This window comes from Sciurus carolinensis, chromosome 9 (assembly GCF_902686445.1).
Source record: "Sciurus carolinensis chromosome 9, mSciCar1.2, whole genome shotgun sequence".
In the NCBI taxonomy this organism is placed as follows: Eukaryota; Metazoa; Chordata; class Mammalia; order Rodentia; family Sciuridae; genus Sciurus; species Sciurus carolinensis.
This window is the reverse complement of record NC_062221.1, coordinates 22,581,880-22,601,975: the sequence shown is the minus strand read 5'-3', so window position 1 is coordinate 22,601,975 and position 20,096 is coordinate 22,581,880. Positions and strand designations below refer to the sequence as shown.

General features: G+C 42.7%; 2 protein-coding genes across 9 annotated transcripts in view; one reads left to right on the top strand and one right to left on the bottom strand.

Annotated features, from left to right (window-relative positions):
* Positions 1 to 20,096, top strand: part of Tmem108 (transmembrane protein 108) — a 325,980-nt gene that overhangs the window by 257,534 nt on the left and 48,350 nt on the right. The window lies entirely within an intron of this gene.
* Positions 48 to 4,114, bottom strand: LOC124992753 (palmitoyltransferase ZDHHC19-like). The gene is made up of 7 exons (XM_047564016.1): positions 3,996 to 4,114; positions 3,523 to 3,644; positions 2,862 to 3,001; positions 2,552 to 2,724; positions 1,945 to 2,050; positions 1,253 to 1,338; positions 48 to 186 (listed from the first exon to the last, which is right to left on the bottom strand). Exons 1-7 carry the CDS (start codon positions 4,112 to 4,114, stop codon positions 48 to 50), a joined length of 885 nt encoding a protein of 294 aa, XP_047419972.1.

The window sequence follows — 20,096 nt, the reverse complement described above, 5'->3', positions numbered from 1 at the left end:
GAAGCAACAAACAAAATATATTTATTGGGATTGGACAATTATGGGGGTCAGGGCACTCCCAACAGGGGAGGTGAGTTGGGGGGTTGGGCCCCAAGGGCCTCCATGTGGGGCTCACATCCAGGCTTCATGTGCACATCCCGGATCACTGGGTAGGAAAGACTGGAGGCCTTCCACTGTAGCGCTGGGCTGATGGGAAGATAAACACAGTCAGTCAGTGGGGGCTCTCCCTAAACTCCACCCCACAGCTCACAGTCAAGTCCCTGGGCCCCTGGACAGAGGAGAGGGCTGGCACCACAAGTCACCGCAAGAAACCACTCTGGGTCTCTCACCCCACTGCACTCCTAATGCTCCTCTGCGTGTGTTTCACATGGGACTGCAAGTAAAACTTTCCAATTTAATTAAACAAACAAAAAAAAAAGGATTTCTTTTAAAACATTATCCACTACAGGACTAGTCTCAGTCCTCATTAATAACTGAGGAAACTGAGGCCCCGAAAGGTGAAGGACTGGCCCAACGCCAACCAACTAGTTAGCAGTGCAATCTTTTCTCTGTCTATCCAAGGTCACCTGGGTGTGCTCTGAAGCCCTGTAACCTGGACCCTGCACCCTTCAGGCCCATAATCCTGCTCCTTAAGCTCCAAGTGCTTCAGCTTCAGGGTCAGCCCCACCTCAGGGGTCCCCCAATGCGTGTGCAACCCACAGACATTCCTGTCCCAATGCACACATGCTACTCCTCACCTCCTAGATAACCGAAGCCTCTCCACTCCCTGCGCTGTTTTTTCCAAATCCATAGGTTGAGTTAGGCCCAGAGCGGTCTTTGGGACGGTGCACTGGGGAGTACCTCTGTGCGCGCAGGGCCTCCATTGGCTCCCACTCTGTTCCCTCTTCCCTTTGGAACCACACAGCTTCCGACATGTATCTGGGGAGCCACAGGCCAAATGCAAGGGGTCACTACCCACCTTGCCTGCTCTCCCTGACCACCTCACCCCTCAGCTGGGAAAGCACAGAGTCTAGGGCTCTCATCCAAGAGCCTCATCCAGGCTGCAGTTGCCCTCTACATTTCTTGGGGCGATAACTGAGAAAGGCAAGGAAGAGGGAAGTTCCCAGAGTGCCCTGGAGAGAACCCCAACGGAAAGGAACAGTGAGAGCCAGGGCCTGGGAGGTGGGGTAAGGGACCAGGGAAGAAGACCCAGTTTCATCCCGCCCCATCAGCCCCAAGATCCACCACTTGAGCCTCTGGTTTACCAACTCACTTTGGTCCTAGTGGTGTGCAGAGGGTGGCATAACAGTTGTTGATACAGCCCCTATCAAAGGGGTTGTCCCCTTCAAAGGATTGGCTCTGGAAGGAGATGGAGATGGAAAGAGGAGCTCAGAACCAGCTGGAATGGGCAAGGCCATCTCCCAGTGACCCTCCCTAACCAGGGCTCAACCCAGGCCTATAATAAGACTCCAAGGCCAGGGAAACCTGGGAGTGGCCCAGGGCCTCCTGCCTTTCCGGGCTCCTGGGAAGAGTGACCTCCCTCGGCCCACTTGTGAGCAGCTCTCCCTAACACTGCTGACCCTGCACCCGCCTCTCCTGCCTCCCCGGGGCTCCCTCATCACTTCGGTACCTCCCCTTGCAGCATCCTGGCTCTGTCTTCATTGACCTCACTTGTCCTCCCCCACATCCTTCCAGATACCTTTTAAGATCTTCCTTGTGCTGCTCAAATGCTCCAAAGACAGCGTCCCCGCCCTCTTTCACTTCACTTTCCCACCTCTCATGTTTTTCCTAAAACTGTGCCCTCATTGAATTTCACTGCCTGTCAGGGCAGTGGCAGCGGGGTTGCCCAGGGATTTTCCTAGTCAAAAATCATGTGGTCCAGGAATATCTGGACTGAAGGCCTTCGGTGCCCAAAGTAGTAAAGGTTAAGCCTGGTATCCAGGCACAGGACCTCGCCCCGCTTACCTTCCTCTGGTAGGGACGCCTGGCAGTGCTCACTGACACAGCCTGGATCACCAGACGCAAGATGACTGGCAGCAGGGCAACAGCGACAGGTACAACTACTACGAAGCTGTGCACAGGTTAAGAAGCCAAGCCGCAGGACAGTACCTCACTTGCCCCACCCTCAACCGACTCCGCCCTCACCGGCCCCGCCCCCAACTGGTTCTGCCCTTGCTGGCCCCGCCCCCAACTGACTCCGCCCTCAACTGACTCCACCCTCACTGGCCCCGCCCCCATGTAGCCCCACCCACCTACTTTTTCTTCCCTGGACTGGACCGTTAGTCTAGTACACTCAAGTACACTGCTCTGCCCTCCTGTTTGTCACTTTTCTACCTTCGTTACCCCTCTGGTGACCCCCACTAGATTCTTAACTCCACAGTCCATCCTACCCGCCTATCTCCCTGACCCCTCACCTTCAACATATCCTTGACATGTCCTCCCAAGGGGCTTTTCCCTCTAGCCCCACCCACATCAGCCCCGCCCTTGGTTACCCGCACTCCTTGGCCATCCGGTCCTACCTCCCCACAACCTGTACTGTTCCCAGTGGGGGCCCTTGGGACTATGTGGATACGTCATGACTTTATCCAAAGAAAGGGAAAGGTGTTTGGTCCGCAAAATGAAAATCAGACAAGTCCCAAGTAGTGCACCCAAGTATAGAGAAAGGGAGCCCAGCATCACTAAGTAGATCCGAATATTGCGTCGCCCCACACAGTTGTTCACCCATCCATTGTGGTGATCAAATTCCTAGGGGAGAAGAGGCAGCCTCCATCACCCCCAACTGCCCAGGCTTCCCCCAACCACGCCCTCTAACCGCCCGCTCTTCCCTACACAAGGGCTCCCAGGGATGGGTTGATGAGTGAACAGATAGGAGAAGTACTCACCTCCACACAGATGTCACAGCGCGGGCAATGCACAGTCCGAGGAGGAGAGTGGAAGGAGCACTTGGCACACCACTGCAGGCAGAAGGCCCTGTGTTTCACCCGGGCCACGTAGCACGACTTGGGGTCCTCCTCTAAGGAGCCTGGCGTGGGAAGAGGTTTGGGTAGTAGCTGGAGACCCTTCCATGTCTCGGATGCTCGGGCATCCCCGTAGCATCGCTGGGCAACAAGAAGGGTGGGGAGGAGATGGGCAGGGGAATCCTGGTCCCGTCGAGCAAGGGGACCACTCAAAGGGACTGGCAGTCGAAGAGAAGAGGTTTTCAACCAAAAGAGCTTTCTACAGAGCTCCTCCCTTGGGAATAGTGATCAGTGCTTGAATTCGTGTGTGAAACCGGAAGGGGGAACTGCCTGGTTTGGAAAAGCCTCTGGCCTCTCTTGCCAACCTGCCTGGTCCTCCCTTCTGAAGCAACTGAAAAGCCTCCAGGATTCTGTTTTTTCACACTTTTTTCAGTGGCTTGGGAAGTGAAGTACCAGGGCCTAAGTCGTGATGACACCAAGAAAAGGGAACCCGAGGCCATAGGTGAGATTAGCACTTTAGAAATCACCCCTGTAGATATCAGCCAGTGGGGTGCCACCTCCCTCTCCCAGGGGTCTGAGGCCTTACCTCGATGCATGGTTCCTGGATCAGAGAAGTTGAGGTAAATGATACTGCCCAAGGTGAACAGGAACAGGGGGACCGTAATCACCAGATAGACCCACTCCCCAGTTTGGAATAGCCATCGGCATCTGAAACCAGAACCAGACTCAGTTCTAGGCTGGGGCAAACCAGAGCTCCCAGGGGGCCTGGCTCACCTGAGTTAGGACTCAGACTTTAGAGACAGATCTAAATATCCAGGCTATAGACAGACCACGAGACTTCACCATGGAGACCCCTGAATGTCACCGGCATTACCAGGCACCCACAGTTCCCTAAATACATCAGGCACTCTAGACTTCTGTGCTTCACATCAGTTTCCCTCTATATCCTTCTTCCCCCTCCTCACCCTCTCTCTCCACTTCCCTGCCTCTGCACTATCGTGATCTATTTTCCCTTCTATCTCTTTGTAAGAAAGCTGACAGTTTGTATGAGAGACTCACGGAAAAATAAAAAAGAAGCCACTGAACATGACCATCATGACTACATTGAATGCAGCCATCACACTTGGCATCAGCCATGAATTTCCAACCACAGGTTGGGTTGGAGGTTTCACATCCATTGAGAACATCCTATCAGCTCCACAGTTCTCAGTGAAATGAGAGCCACCACCGGTTAGCCCTCCTAGGTTGCTACCCAGGGTGTCGTGACAACCTCTGTGATGTCACTCTGGCTGTTCCACTGACTTCTGAGGGGAGTCTTCCCCCACCCCCACATACAGCCATGTTGTAGAATGGTACATCCCACTCTTATAATGTTGGCTTTGCTGGACCTTTTGAAGATGTGGATGTGGTTTGACCCCCAAAGGTTCGTAGGCTGGAGGCGTGGTGCTCAGTGTGGCAGTGTTGAGGTGGTAGAACCTGTAAGAGGTGGGGCCTAGTGTGAGGTAATTCAGTCACTGGGGATGATGCCCTCAGAAGGGCACTTCTCATGGCCCCCATTAGTTCCTGTGAGAGTGGGTTGTTATAAAAAGAGCAAGACTGGTTCCTCCCCTGGTTTCTGGTCACACAGTCTCCTTGCCTTTCATGTCCTCCCACCATGATGCCATTCGCCTGTTAGGATGATCCTCTCCAAAGGCCAAATCTTGGACTCTGAGCTAAGTAAACCTCATCTCCTTATAAAATCTCCATTTCTTGGGTATTTTGTTAGAGCAACAGAAAGAAGACGGCATTGAGAGAAGTTTGCTGATTCTCACCACCCTTTCAGGCCCAGTGCTAACTGAAGCAGACAGTGTTCATTGCTTATCCTATCTCCACATCTTCCTTTTTGTTGTAACAGAGTTCCATTTTGGGGAAGGAGGTAGCAATCTACCCAACTCATTTCAAAGGTGGGCTTTATGACACAATTCCAGTTAGAGACATATGCAAATGTCTATTGAAGACTTCTGGAAAAGCTTTTGCACTTTCAATTAAAGAAAGATGATGCAGTTGGCAGAGCCATGCCCCCCCTCTTTCTGTCTTGAAGCTAGACCTGCTGGCTGGGGTGCTACCCAGACATGACTTATGACATTGTTGAGTCCCTTTCCTATTCCTCAACTGCCTCCCCGTGAGCTGCATCTCATGAAAAATTAACTAAGTTTCTCTTACACTGACACGTGTCATTATACTGGCCATTGAGCACCTGAAACCCTCCATGTTTGGCAGATTCTTCCCACCAAAGTCTTGGTGAGGGGGAGAAACCACTGCTCTATCCCAACTGGAGCTGAAAATGGCCAAATACTTGTGGCTTCTCTCCCAGTGATTACAGGGACCTGTGATCCAGGTGACATCAATTTCCCTCTAGAACAGCTACCACTGACTAAGAAGTCTGTGCTGAGATGCAGCAACTGCACAGATGTCCAATGCCCAAATGTAGTGCCCTCCCTTTTTTGGACTGGGAATTAAACCCAGGAGTACTGAGCTACATCCCCTTCCTTTTTTTTTTTGAGACAGGGTCTCACTAAGTTGCTGAGACTGACTTTGAACTTGCAATCCTCCTGCCCCAGCCTCCCAAGCTGCTGCAATTACAAGCATGCAGCACCATGCCTGAGCAAGGAAACTAAATCTATTAAAAATAGATCAGGGCGTGTACATTGAGACCAGTGTAAAATGACAGTCAGTATAGATAATAAATGATCCAGTCGGGAAGATGGCGGCTGATTCAAAAGGAAATCAAATGCTAATACATCCGGAGCACTTCTCCCTCCTCCAACCTGTTGCCCAGGTTACCTGCCTCCAGGGCACTGTTCCTCCCAGCGAGGAACAGCGAGGAGTTAATGATGCCAGCAATAGATGTGGTAGAACCATGTGGTGAGAGACAGGTTTGCTGGTCATCAGAACCTCGTAGGGAGATGTTCCAAGAGAAGAAAGTGGAGTTTCCTCTGGCTTGGGCGCCTGAGTTCTGTTTTCTCTTACTCAGATGGGAGCTTCATTCTCAACTGGCATTCTTATGCCAGGTTTACCACTAGCCTGCATACTGAAATTATTGGTATTTTCATGTTGTTCAGAGGGGAACCTCATCCTCCAAAAGGAGGAGTGGAAACTGCTAGAGGCTCTGGGAGCTAGATGCTCAAAAAGTGTCTCATTTTCTTCTGCTGCCAGGCCTGGGAAATGACCTAATCACAGTTGGACAAAGGAGATTTCTCACAATTTTCTGCATCAAACCTGACCTGATTACCTGGGTGAATAAAAACTGGTCTCTAGAGGAAACAAACTATAGGACCACATCTTAAGAGACTGATTTAAAAAAAAAAAAAAAAAAAAAAAAGGTTAAAATGCCTATGTATGAGGTTTTGCCTCTCAAACTCAGAACAGTACCTTTCCTTCTTAACTTCTGTCAGATCTCTCTCTCTCCAAGGCTTACAGAGCAAGCAGGGTTTGCAAGACTTACAAGGCTTGCAGAGGACCAGTTTGAGACCAAAGTGGGAGAAAAAAAGGTATCACTTTTAAATCCACTTAGCATAATAATATTTATCCATATTGGAGCATATGTTAGAATTTCTTTTTAAGGGTAAATAATAGTCCATTCTCTATATATGAATAGAATGAATAATATTCCATTCTAGGGCACAATTTGTTTATCCATTCATCTGCCAATAAACATTTCAGTTGCTTCTACATTTTGGCTACAATAAATAATGCTGCTGTGATGTTGATGGACAAATACCTGTTCAGGTCCTTGCTTTTATTGCTTTTGGATGTACCAGCAGGAGTGGAGGTGCTGGATCATCTGGTAATTACCTGCTTAATACTTTGAGGACTTGCCATAGTGTTTTCCACACTAGCTGTACCATTTTAAATTCCCATCAACTATGCATGAGTGATCCAATTTCTCCCCAAACTCAAAAACACTTTTTGTTTCCTGGTGCTGTTCGTTTGTTTTACAATAGCCATTCTAGTGGGTGTGAAGTGGTAACTCATTGTAGTTTTGGTGTAAGTGTTGGGTTTCTCCTTTTTATTTGCAGAATCACTTTTAAAAAGAATTAAATTATGATATTAACCAGTAAATGGATGGTAATGGAGACTATCATGCTAAGTGGAAAAAGCCAAACTCAGAAACTCAAAGGTTGAATGTTTCCTCTCAAATGCAGAAGGTAGAATAAAATAAAGGAAAAGGGGAGAGAAGGATAGGATAACATAAAGAACCAATCAAATATAAATTAATAGACATTAATATTTTCATTGAGTTTATTGCAAATGCTCTCACTTTTGTTGGTGGCCTTTTAATTTTGTGTGAAAAAAAAAAAATTTTTTTTTTTTTTGTGGTGCTGGGGATTTGAACCCAGGGCCTTGTGCTTGCGAGGCAAGCACTCTACCAACTAAGCTATATCCCCAGCCCCTGTGTGAAATTTTTAATGTACATTTTTGTCCAATCAAATCTATTAATCATTTTATTGGCATCATCTAGGTTTACTTGTATTTCCCTCTTCTTGAAGCTGTTAAGTATTAGGTATATTATTTCCTTTCTCTTTCAAACCTTTAATCTATCTGAAATTAATGTAGGGTACAATGAGATAACAGTCTAATCCATGGGCTTTCCCCATAGTTATAATCAATGGTTCCAGCATCACTTAACAAGTAAGATTTCACTTCCCTGATTCATGACCACCACTTCCAGCTGGCACTGAGGTCTTCATAAATGCTAAGATGTCTGTGGAGTGGACCCTGTGAGGTGTCTCCCAGATTCCCCTCCAGGACTGAAGAATTTACCCACTGAGCTGCTGGAGTGTGGGTGAGAGACAGCCCCAAATTTGGGGACTGCCTCCTCTCCTTCCAGGGACAGATTACATCCAAGGAGTGGTCACTACAGAGCATAAAGGCCCAGTCACTTTGCCTGAAAGTGGGGCAATTTTCAAGGGCCACATGACCTTTGGGCTCATTGAGCCGTTGTTGGGCCCCTACCTCAGGTAACTCCCCACTGCTCTTTCCTTCCTTTCCTTCTACAGGTGTTTATCCCCAAATCATTCCCTATAAGCATCCTGCATGTTGACCTCTAGATCTGTCTGTGGACATTTCTATCATCAATCTATTAGTTTTAGCACCACATATTTTGCTTTCTTTCTTTTTTTTTTTTTTTTTTTTTTGTAGTTTTCAGATACAAGGAGCTTTTGCATTCTTAGTTGTTATCATCTGAATCCATAGAGCTATGATGTTGTGTAGTAAACAAAGCAACATGCAAGTACTGGTGGCTTAGGGCAGGGGTAAAGTGCTTACCTAGCACACATGAGGCAAGGCCCTGGGTTGGATCCACAGTACCACATTAAACACACACCACCACAACACAAAGAAATTCACTCACAGACTCACCTAAGTCTCCACTCAAGCATCTTCTTTTGTTTAAATCTGGCATCTTGAGCCAGGCATGGTGGCAGAGGCTAAGGCCAGAAGATTGCAAGTTCAAAGCCAGCCTGCGCAGTATAGTGAAACCCCATTTCAATGAACAAAGCAAGGAGCTGGAGTTGTAGCTCACTGATGAAGTGCTTGCCTGGCATGTGTGAGATCTTTAGTTTGATCCTCAGCACCACATTAAATTAATTAATTAAAGATATTGCGTCCATCTACAACAAAAAAATAAACATGGTGAACATGAAAATACTCAAATACATTTAAGCCACTTCTCAGACTGCTTTTTTTAAAAAAAATTTTACTTCTATACTGTTTATTCATTTACTGTTGCTTCGTTTGGAAAAAAAAGAAATCAAACTTTAAGCCAGAAAGACCATTAGAGGACATTCATTTATTTCCACACCTTTTGGTTACAAATAACGAAATGAATCCCAAAGAAATTTATAGGCCTCTATTATAAATCCTCTTTCTTGTGGGAAAGATAAGAGCAAATGGAGACTCAAAAATATATAAGGGCCAGCAGAGCTTGGCTGATAGTTCTAATAGAGGGAAAAGAGATTGGCCTGTGCGGTGGTGAAAAGGAAAGAGCGCCCAGGAGCTGACATGGAGAGGTAACTGTGGATTTTTGCTTTAAATAAGTATAGTAAGAGATATTCAAAATCTGGAGTCTGGCCAAATTGTACTGTTGTATTGTGTGCATGTACGAATGTGTTACAGAGTTCCCACCACCTATACGATTACAGCGCACCACAAAACACAACACACACACACACACACAGAAATTTGGAGTCAACAGCATCTTCCTGAAACATTTATTTTCTTACTAAGTCAACCCACGTATTTTCATGGCACATCTGTCCTTAACAGAGTCACAGAAAGAGCCACAGGGGCTTCTCTGGGGACCAGGCGGCTGAGCGTGGAGCTCGGCTCTGGCCGTTAACTGACCCTGTGAACCTGAGCAATCGCCTGGCCCCTCTGGGCTGTGAGCCGGTTCCTTCTTGGTAAGATGACCATCGATCTTGCCATAAGGTAGCAGATGTCCGCTTCAGCCGGGGCTCTGGAGCCCTTCCTCACTCACACCCGAGGCTCCCCCTCGTCGCGGTGAACCGGTCCTGGCGACTGTGGCGGTTGGACCTCAGCATGGCGGAGGCGGCTGTGGGTGGCCCTCGGAATCCCTGCCGCCCGGACGCCCATTTCGCGGTGAAGCCCCTCGATGCCACGGTGGGCACTTCCCTCCAGAAGCGGGTCGCCGCCGAGCCACCGGGGATTCCCTGACAGTGAGGCGCTCCCACCAGGTGCGCGACCCGGAGCCTGGGGCAGATCCTGACTCAGCCGGGACAGGGAAAGGAGGGAACCCGGCGGCTGGCTCACTTCCTCGGCTACAGCTGTGGAGGAGGACGGCAAAAACGCAAGGCGCCAGAAACAGGCCGCCACCAACAGGGAGCTGGCCAGCGCCATCCTGGTCCAGGACCGGCAGGCTCTGCAGAGAACCGCGGGGACTGGAGGCCGAGCGGAGGGAGGCCGAGTGAGGCTCAGACTGTGGCCGAGAGCAGAGGTCAGTCAAGGTCGAGAGCTGTGGTTCGCAGGCTGGGCCTGGGTGGCTGCCTTTGGGGACCGCGGAAGTGGTGCGGATCCCCAGGCAGAGATGGAGGATCAGGCCCGAGCAAGCCCCACCGCGCCTTGAGGCTCCCCTAGGGTCACACACTACCTTCAGATTCCTCCCTTCTAGCTAGAGGACCAGGCATGGAGTCAGGTGCCTGGCTCTTCCTCCTCTAGGTGTGGGCCAGCAACGCCCCAGAACTCTCCAGCAGCTTGCTCTGCAAGCCACCCCCATTTAGTTAGGAAGTGTTTTCAATTTCCACTGATTGTCCCCTTGCTGGCCAGCCTAAGGTCTCTTGCCATGTTCTCCCAACATCCGTAAATAAACATCCTACACTGCACTGTTAAAAAAAAAAATGTAAAGGATGTTGTGATTTCAAATTCCAATTGTACATTACTGGCATGTAGGAAAACATTTGACTTTCATTTATTAACTGTGCTTTTTACTTCCAGGATTGTGTTTTGGATCTGTCAGTTCTTTGGGATTTTCTGTACTTAGAATCATGTTATTTGCTAATGAAGATAGTTTTTCTTCCTTCTCCATCTGTACACCTTTTATTTCCTTTTCTTGTCCTACTGCACTAACTAGGACTTCTAGAAAGATGTTGAATAGGAGTAGTGAAAGAAGATACTTTGCCTTGTTCCCAATCTAAATGTGAATTATACCTCCCTAAAATAAGTTAATAAAACACTGACATCTCTCCTGTACACCAGCAGTGAATGTATAGAAAATATAAGGAAAACTAATTTTTATTTGCAACACAAAAAAAGCTCAAATTTAATCAAATAAACAAGATATAAAGAAAACTACAGAAACTTCACTAAAGGTCATAAAAGATTTGAATGAACAGAGAAAGGCATTTCTACCTCAAAGGGAATATTTAGTATTACAAAGAATTCCCAATTAGTTTATAGACTACATGGAATCCAATTCCAAATTGAAACAGCAAATTTTTTTTTATTAATCTGTAGAAAATCAGTCCAAAGTTCACCTGAAAGTATGCATGAGTAGTAAAGACATGTTTTCAAAGAGTACTGTAATGAGGAAGAGTTTCTTTGCCACAAGTCAAAACATTTCTTCAAGCAATACTCATTAAAATATCATATTACAGGTACAAAAAGAAAAAAGAAAAAAAAGACACATTATATTAGGACAACAGACTCCAGAGCCCAGAAATTTTTTTTTATTTATTTATTTTTATTGTAAACAAATGGGATACATGTTGTTTCTGTTTGTACATGGAGTAACAGCATACCATTTGCATAATCATACATTTACATAGGGTAATGATGTTTGATGCATTCTGTTATTTTTTCCTTCCCCCCACCCCTCCCACACCTCTTTTCCCTCTATAGAGTCCCTCCTTCCTCCATTCTTGACCCCCTCCCACCCCCCATTATGTATCATCATCCACTTATCAGCAAGATCATTCATACTTTGTTTTTTTGAGATTGGCTTATCTCATTTAGCAAGATATTCTCCAATTTCATCCATTTGCCTGCAAATGCCTTAATTTTATTTTCTTTATAGCTGAGTAATATTCCATTGTATATATACATATATATATACCACAATTTCTTTATTCATTCATCAATTGAAGGACATCTAGGTTGGTTCCACAGTCTGGCTATTGTGAATTGAGCAGCTATGAACATTGATGTGGCTGTATCTCTGTAGTATGCTGATTTTAAGTCCTTTGGGTATAGGCCGAGGAGTGGGATAGCTGGGTCAAATGGTGGGTCCATTCCAAGTTTTCTAAGGAATCTCCACACTGCTTTCCAGAGTGGCTGCACTAATTTGCAACCCCACCAGCAATGTATTAGTGAACCTTTTTCCCCACATCCTCTCCAACACCTACTGTTGCTTGTATTCTTGATAATTGCCATTCTAATTGGGGTGAGATGGAATCTTAGTGTAGTTTTGATATGCATTTCTCTTATTACTAAAGATGGTGAACATTTTTTCATATGTTTGTTGATTGCTTGTAGATCTTCTGTGAAGTGTCTGTTCATATCCTTAGCCCATTTGTTGATTGGGTTATTTGTATTGTTCATGTAGAGTTTTTTGAGTTCTTTATATATTCTGAAAATTAGTGCTCTTTCTGAAGTATGAGTGGCAAAGATATTCTCCCACTCTGTAGGCTCTCTCTTCACATTGCTGATAGTTTCCTTTGCTGAGAGAAAACTATTTAGTTTGAATCTATCCCAGTTATTGATTCTTGCTTTTATTTCTTGTGCTATGGGAGTCCTGTTAAGGAAGTCTGATCCTAAACCAACAAGTTGAAGATTTGGACCTACTTTTTCCTTCTATAAGATGCAGGGTCTCTGGTCTGATATCAAGGTCCTTGATCCATTGTGAGTTGATTTTTGTGCAGGGTAAGAGATAGGAGTTTAGTTTTATTCTGTTGCATATGGATTTCCAGTTTTCCCAGCACCATTTGTTGAAGAGACTATCTTTTCTCTATTGCATATTTTTGACACCTTTGTCTAGTATGAGAAAATTGTATTTATTTGGGTTTGTGTCCATGTCCTCTATTCTGTACCACTGATCTACCTGTCTCTTTTGGTGCCAGTACCATGCCGTTTTTGTTACTATTGCTTTGTAGTATAGTAGAAGTCCTGGTATTGCGATACCCCCTGTTTCATTCTTCCTGCTAAGGATTGCTTTAGCTATTCTGGGTTTCTTATTCTTCCAGATGAATTTCATGATTGCTTGCTCTATTTCTGTAAGGTACATCATTGGGATTTTAATTGGAATTGCATTGAATCTGAATAGCACTTTTGGTAGTATGGCCATTTTGACAATATTAATTCTGCCTATCCAAGAACATGGGAGATCTTTCCATCTTCCAAGGTCTTCCTCAATTTCTTTCTTCAATGTTTTGAAGTTCTCATTATAGAGATCTTTTACCTCTTTGGTTAGATTGATTCCCAAGTTTTTTTTTTTTTTTTTTTTTTTTTGAGGCTATTGCAAATGGAGTTGTTTTCCTCATTTCCCTTTCAGATGTTTCGTCACTTGTGTATAAAAATGCTTTAGATTTATGCATGTTGATTTTATAGCCTGCTATTTTGCTGAATTCATTAATGAGGTCTGGAAGTTTTCTGGAGACAGAAATGGTTTCTAAGTATACTTTAAATTTTGAAATGTAACAAAAGTAGCAGTTAAAAAAAGTGAGAAAAAAAAGTGAGGAAAAGGTAGTTCAGTAAATGGTTTTGGGAGTTTATTGAGTATTTAGGAAAACATAAACTAGATCTTCACCATATATAGTATGTCAAAGTGAATTACAAATGGATTGACCCATGCGCCTTAGCCAGGAGAGCGGGGGAAGAGGTCTGGCATAGGAAGTTCCATGCTGGGTGCTCTGGGCAGCTGAGGGAAGCACACAAGCAGGAGTACAGCAGCTGCCATGCTGCTGACACACAGGTGAGCCAGCTCCTTAGGGAGGTGTCACACTGCAACAGCCCTGCAGAGTTGTCCCACATTGAGGTTAGGACCTTCATGCCCAGGAATTGACCAGGTATTGAATGTGGGGTCTTATGGTTTGGATCTGAAATTGTTATGAGGCGTGACTTAAGAACAGACCAATCACCACTGAAAGGTCCAAAAATGAGAGTCTTTATTAACTGGCCAACTGACGGTCTCACACAATGCCCCAAAAAATGGCTATTGGGAGAACAGCCCCGACCACAGGGTTGTAGGGGTTTTTATACCAAAAATCACATTAATCATAAGTGTCTGTTGCTATGATTCGAAATTACACATTAACATCATGAGATCATCAACAAAGAGGGGAGTGGGGAGTAGGTCACCTAGGTACAAACTAAAGAATGGTTACTAACAACCACACAATTACTGCTACATGGTACACTGGTTAGGAACAATAGAGATCAAAAGAGAGCAATTTTTCTTTACATAGGAATTGTCATTTTATATTGTTAAACATGTCACACCAAGTAACTGATAATGGGCACAGAGGTGGAGTGTTCCCATGGGAGAAGCTTATTTCCTACGTATCAAGGAGACTCAGAGCAAAATGGAGTCTGTTTAGTCATTTCCTTTGGAGTCTGGCCTGTAACATTCGAATGGAGCCAGATCTGTCAGCCCATCACATTCCCCACTGGTTTTTTGTACATAATCAAATCATTGATTCATTAGTATAGAGGTGATTGTAGTGAGTGCATAACACCATTAGGTTAACAGATTGGATTCTATCTCTAACATATTTAGTTAAATAGTTTATCATGTATGGCCCAATTAAAAGTCCCAACATAACTAGGATGAGAGGTCCTGCCATCACGGTTATTAGAGTAGTTAACCAGGGGGACCAACAGGACAGATTTTGGTTCCAATTTTCCTCAGGTTTTTAGCTTTTCCTCACTTTTTTGAGCCTATTTTAATCAAAGATAAACTACCATGAATGACAACTGAGTGGTTAATATAGAAACAATAGTTCTCCCCTAAGGTTGTATGTAATTTTCATTATTTTAAAAACAGCAAATTTAACCCACTTTTGTTTTGTAAAACTACTTCAGCAGGTGAATCAAGGGAATTTTTAAGTGACTTAACAGAGTTTTTTTTTTTTTTTTCAATTAAGTTTAGATCTATTTGTCTTCTTAAGGTTTTGAAATTTTGGTTTCCTTTAATGAGGATCTGGCTATGTTTATTCCCACTAGGAGGGGAACTAAGACAGGGGCCACTCATTTAGATCAATGCATGAGTCCCATATGTTCCCTTTTTCCCTCCCCATCATAATAGTACACCTGGGGAAAGATGTAAACAGTAACACAGAATTTATCCCATTTGGTAATTTTGAAAAGTTGAAAGGCCAAACATGGAGTTATTTCTGACGTAGTTCAAGCAAGAGAAAAAACATGTTTAACATTTTTAAGTCTTATCTTTAGATGGTAGTTGGGGTCTCTAGGGCTGTCCATTTTTCTGTTGTCTTAACTCAGATGTAATGAGTCCATGTTGTGAGTAAGGTCCCTTCCATTTCAGCCAGGCATTAGTCCTTTTTGGAACCATTTGAGGTAGATGTAGTCTTCTGACTGAAATGGATGTTGGAAATCAGTGGTCTTTTGGGGCTGATTCTCTCATAAGTTGAACCTGTTGGAGAGACTTAACAACAGGTTAGAACAGGAGCAGGTTCCTGGAAAGGGTGGAAGAAGGGCTCTAGAAGCATCAACAATTTAATCTCTCAGAGGTCATTTGTCCCCATTTTTCTGGAACCAAACTGGCCCTTATTTTTATGATTTAACCCAATTTACCTATCTATATTGACTGTCTTTTAAAATTTGTATTATTACTCCTTTAATTTTAGGGACTTTTTACTGCTGTAAGTACGCAGTAAAAATTTCCTTTTTAGAAATTGGATCTTTCCAGGGGTAAAAGTCGTGTTTTATGAAAGAAACAAATAACCATGAGTACAAAATAAATAGCATCTGGAACATGTCAAGGAATTTCATGAAGCTGATAGAAATTAATAATCTCTTACCAGGAGGTAGAAGAGTTGAGACATTGTTTACATAAAAAGGCCTAACAAAGTCTAATAAGGCTGGAGAGGATAAAACCTTAATTGTAAATCTGTCAGAGTTATCAGGAATGTAAACACAACATTTAGTTAAGTTACCTAATGTCATCTGATTTTTGTAAAATATCGTTTTATTGGTATGACCTCTTTGCTTAGTAGAGATCCCTTTATTTTTGTTACTTAGGGCTAGAGAATCATACTAGCAAACATGATTAAGTCTACCTATATCAGAGGTTAGGATGATCTGCAGGCCTTAAACTGACTAAAAACTTATAACTCTGGCAGTTTTTCTTGATAGTTATCAGGTATTTTTGTCTAAGAATCTTTTTTGTCACCTCAAGTTTTACTTATTTTGCAGGGGGTGTTAACACAAGTTTACATCTCAAGTTACAGTAAAATAACTATTGTTTAGTTTTCTAAATGTCCAGGAATGACTGTGTTTTAGTTTTAACTATATTTGCTAGGTGTTTAAGATCAAGCTGATCAAATTGACCTTGTTTCTATCTGCTCTTAAGAGTCAGCTGAGTTCCCACAGGGGTCATTTATAGGGAACTTGAGAGCAGCTTTTTTTACTCTTTTAGTGCCATTCGCTGAGTAGGGTCTCCTTGATGAGGCGGCTTCCTTTGGAAGCATTAGGGATGTCTCCCTTTTCCAAGGACCCTCCTCTGCAGCAGGTGCACTGATTGGCCTTTTATCCTCTAGTGGTCTCACCAATCTCCCTGATCAGGAGGTCGTGTGACCCAGAGTTGCAAAGCTCCTTAGAGAAGTTCTCTTCTTCCCAGGGTTTAGGCTGACTATGAAGGCAAGAGCCAAATATTGATTTTTTTTTTTTTTTTTTGGCCTCTTTATTTTAATCTCAGCCTTTAAGTCTTAACCTTAAACATCCAGCAAGTCAGTTTCACCAGTCACACAATACAAGTACTGGGCTTTAACTTTAAGGTCTGTGACTTTATACTCATTTATCCACTTTTATTAAATTGGGGTTTATATTATCTTCCCTATAGGTGATGGCTTATTATCTCAAATTAATTCAGATTGTTCTTTAAGCAGTACCTCTGTAAAACATTAGTCAGTCAACAGTTACAGAGTTTACAAGGAAAATACAAAATGGAATTAACAACAGTAAAAACATATTTAGTTGTGTAATAGCTATCTTAAATTTAGGCTGAGCTATATGTTATATCCCCTGTTTGACATCACAGTAATTTTATAACAAAAAAAAATCTTTTGAATATAACTTAAAGTGAGCTGATTATTTTGGAGCCACTGTTACATGTAGTAAGGTGGGAGGCAGAGCCTTATCTCAGGTAAGGTGGGGCTCTTCATATATCTAAGGTAAAGTGGTCTAGTTCTGAAGCTGATCTTTATCTTTTTTAAATATCATTTTATAAAGTTTACATATATTGTTTCCTACGTCAATATGTATGTTAGTTAACACGATATGATATTACATCTAAAACATGAACCAAAGAAAGCTGAGAGAGCTTTTAACTTTCCTTTTGTGTAGCAAAGTGACAAAATGTTTTCCTGTTTCTTGATATTAACTTTTAAACAGATCAGACTCTCATTATCTTTTAGAAATACATTTACATTTTTTTCTAAGTGTAGTAGGTATCATAAGGTTCAGGTCCAGTTACAGAACACTAAATGATATAAATAAATCCCCAATAAAATTTCTAGTTTTGATGAGTTTAAATTTACCATTACAACTTTAGGTTGGAGAATACCAGCTTGATAAAATGATTTTTAAAACCTTTTAAAGACTTGTATACCTGGAAGATATGAACACATTTAATATATAAAGAAGAGTAATAGAATCATAATTACATTGATGTTTTTATATTAACCATGTTTAACTTTTAAAGAAAATTTAGACTTGGTAATGTAGTACAATACTCTAACAGTTGCTTTCAACCAGAGATGTACAAACCCCCAATTTTTAAGACTAGTTGTGCTAGAGAGTAAAACTTAACAGAGACAATGTTAAGAGTAAATTAATATTTCAATAATTATTGGTAATTTTGGCATATAGACTGAAATTTGGTTTATATCAGTACATTAATATTTGACCTTAGAAAAAAAACCTTGAATAGTTTTAACTGTTGTGTTACTTATATATACATATAAACCTTTCAAAATTTACCCTTAATTTATGCTTTTAATCACTTAATTAGACACTCTTGTTTACTTAGATGTATTACAGCTCTATTTTATCATATAAAGATTTTTTCTATCCAGAAACATTTTTTACTAAATATATTTTTACATCTAAAACCTTATAATGTTTTAATCTGTTGATCCCCCTTTTTAAAATTTATATTCTGAAACAACCCTTATAAGTTTCTGAATCTAGATAAACTACTTTATTTTAATCAGCTGAAATACTTTGTTACTTATAGGACTCTATTTAAATACAGTTGAAACTTTTGGACCCTTTATATAGAATAATACCTGTTAAGACTTTTAGTAATGATGTTTTCAGTGATAACAGAAAGTAAATTTAAATCCTCTTTTTATTTATCAATTTATGAAAACACCAAAAATGTTTTAAGTAAGTTACCCTGTGGAACTTAAGGAGTTAAGAGTACTTGATGTTACATTTGACAGTCAGTATTTTAACTCTCTAAACCAATCAGATGTCTCTAACAAACACATCCATGATCAATCCCATATATGTTAAATGTAATTTAGTTATTTTTTTAAAAAGCAAGATATCAGAGAAGTGTATGGGCCTTATCAGACATATCTTTCCTGTTAAAGAAAACTCTAGAAACAATGGGTATTAGACATTTTATAAAATTAATGTTTTATTTTTTGACCACCTAGAAACAAAACTGTGTAAGTAACTTGAAAGCCATATTTTTGTTTACCCAATTAAAAAAACTTTTAAATCATGCGAATCAAAAGCATTTGGATCCATTTTTTAAAATTTTAATTTATGAGCTCACATGTCAATTTTGGTACCAAATATATGTAAACATGACAATACACCAGTGTACATATACATAAAATAAACAGATGGACAAAGACCTTATAACTTAGTTTTTAAAACCCATTATATTGAGAGTTAACCCTTGTAAACTGGCCTCTGAATGAAACAGAGCATTAAGAAAACTTTATAGTTGGTTAAAGTAGGTCTGATCAAAAATTAACCTACACACACCAGATCAAAATTATGAACTCAAAAAAATGGAATTTTTGAAGTCTTTTTGGCTTCCATCCTGATGTGGTCCCTCTCATTGGAGATGAAAAAGAATCAAGAGAATATAGACTAGCTTATGCCCTATCCCTCCCTGAAGGAGTTTCCCTAAGAGACAGCAAGGGAGCTGCTTCGATTGGTCTCCTTGGGAGAGCCCCCTCAGGTTGGGGTCTTGTTCTAAACCAGTTTTTCTGGACCAACTATTGGACCAACTCCAATAGTTGGAAGTTCCTGTTGGCAGCAGTTTATATTTTAATGTAAGCTTTAGTGAACATGGTTAAAAACCTTTTTAACCATCTTTTTTTCTAAATTTGACTATAAAACATTTGATCAGGATGTTCAGGCTGCCCAAAGACAATTTGGTGGTCCTCTGAGGAGGCCATCTGACCTCGAAAGTTGGCCATTCTCTCTCACAGAATTTAGAGAGAGAAAAGATGTCAGCAGGTCCCGTTGTCAGCGGCCCTTCTCTGGAATTCCTGGAAATTTGTCAATATGCATTGAAGGAGGTACATGACAAACATGAGGGAGACTGACCCACGTCCACACTCAAGGCAACAAAAAACAGAAAAAGAACAACAAACGCAGAACAGGCAAGACACCAAAGACAATGACAAGTGCCACTCCTGATTCCTGACCTGAGGGCCTGGGTAACGTCTTGCCAGTCCCGGACTGGGGAAGTAATGCTGCGTCCAGCCTTCCTCAGAGTCCCCAGATGCGGATCCGCCAGAAACAGACTTATTGGTCCCCCTGGGGTGCAGAAACAGGTGACTCTCTCGGAGAATTTAGTTCAGTCCTGGGGCGGGGCTCCACAGACCTGCAGCCTGGGGCTGAGGAACGTCTCTCAGAGGACTTCCCCTACAGCAACGCTGTGGCCTCTCCCCTCCGCAGGAGTTTCCAGGTCAGTGGTGAGCGGTGGTTACCCACCAGGCAGCGAGGATCTCGCTGGGGCCTCCAAATGTTGCGGGCGCAACTTAAGGACAGACTGATCACCACTGAGAAGTCCAAATTTGAGAGTCCTTATTAAGCTGGCCAGCCGACTGTCTCACACAATGCCCCAAAAAATGGCTATTGAGAGAACAGCCCCGACCACAGGGTTGTAAGGGTTCTTATACCAAAAATCACCTCAATCTTAAGTGTCTGTTGCTATGATTCGAAATTACACATTAACATGAGATCATCAACAAAGAGGGGAGTGCGGAGTGGGTCACCTAGGTACAAACTAAAGAATGGTTACTAACAACCACACAATTACTGCTACATGGTACACTGGTTAGGAGCAATAGAGATCAAAAGAGAGCAATTTTTCTTTACATAGGAATTGTCATTTTATATTGTTAAACACGTCACACCAAGTAACTGATAATGGGCACAAAGGTGGAGTGTTCCCATGGGAGA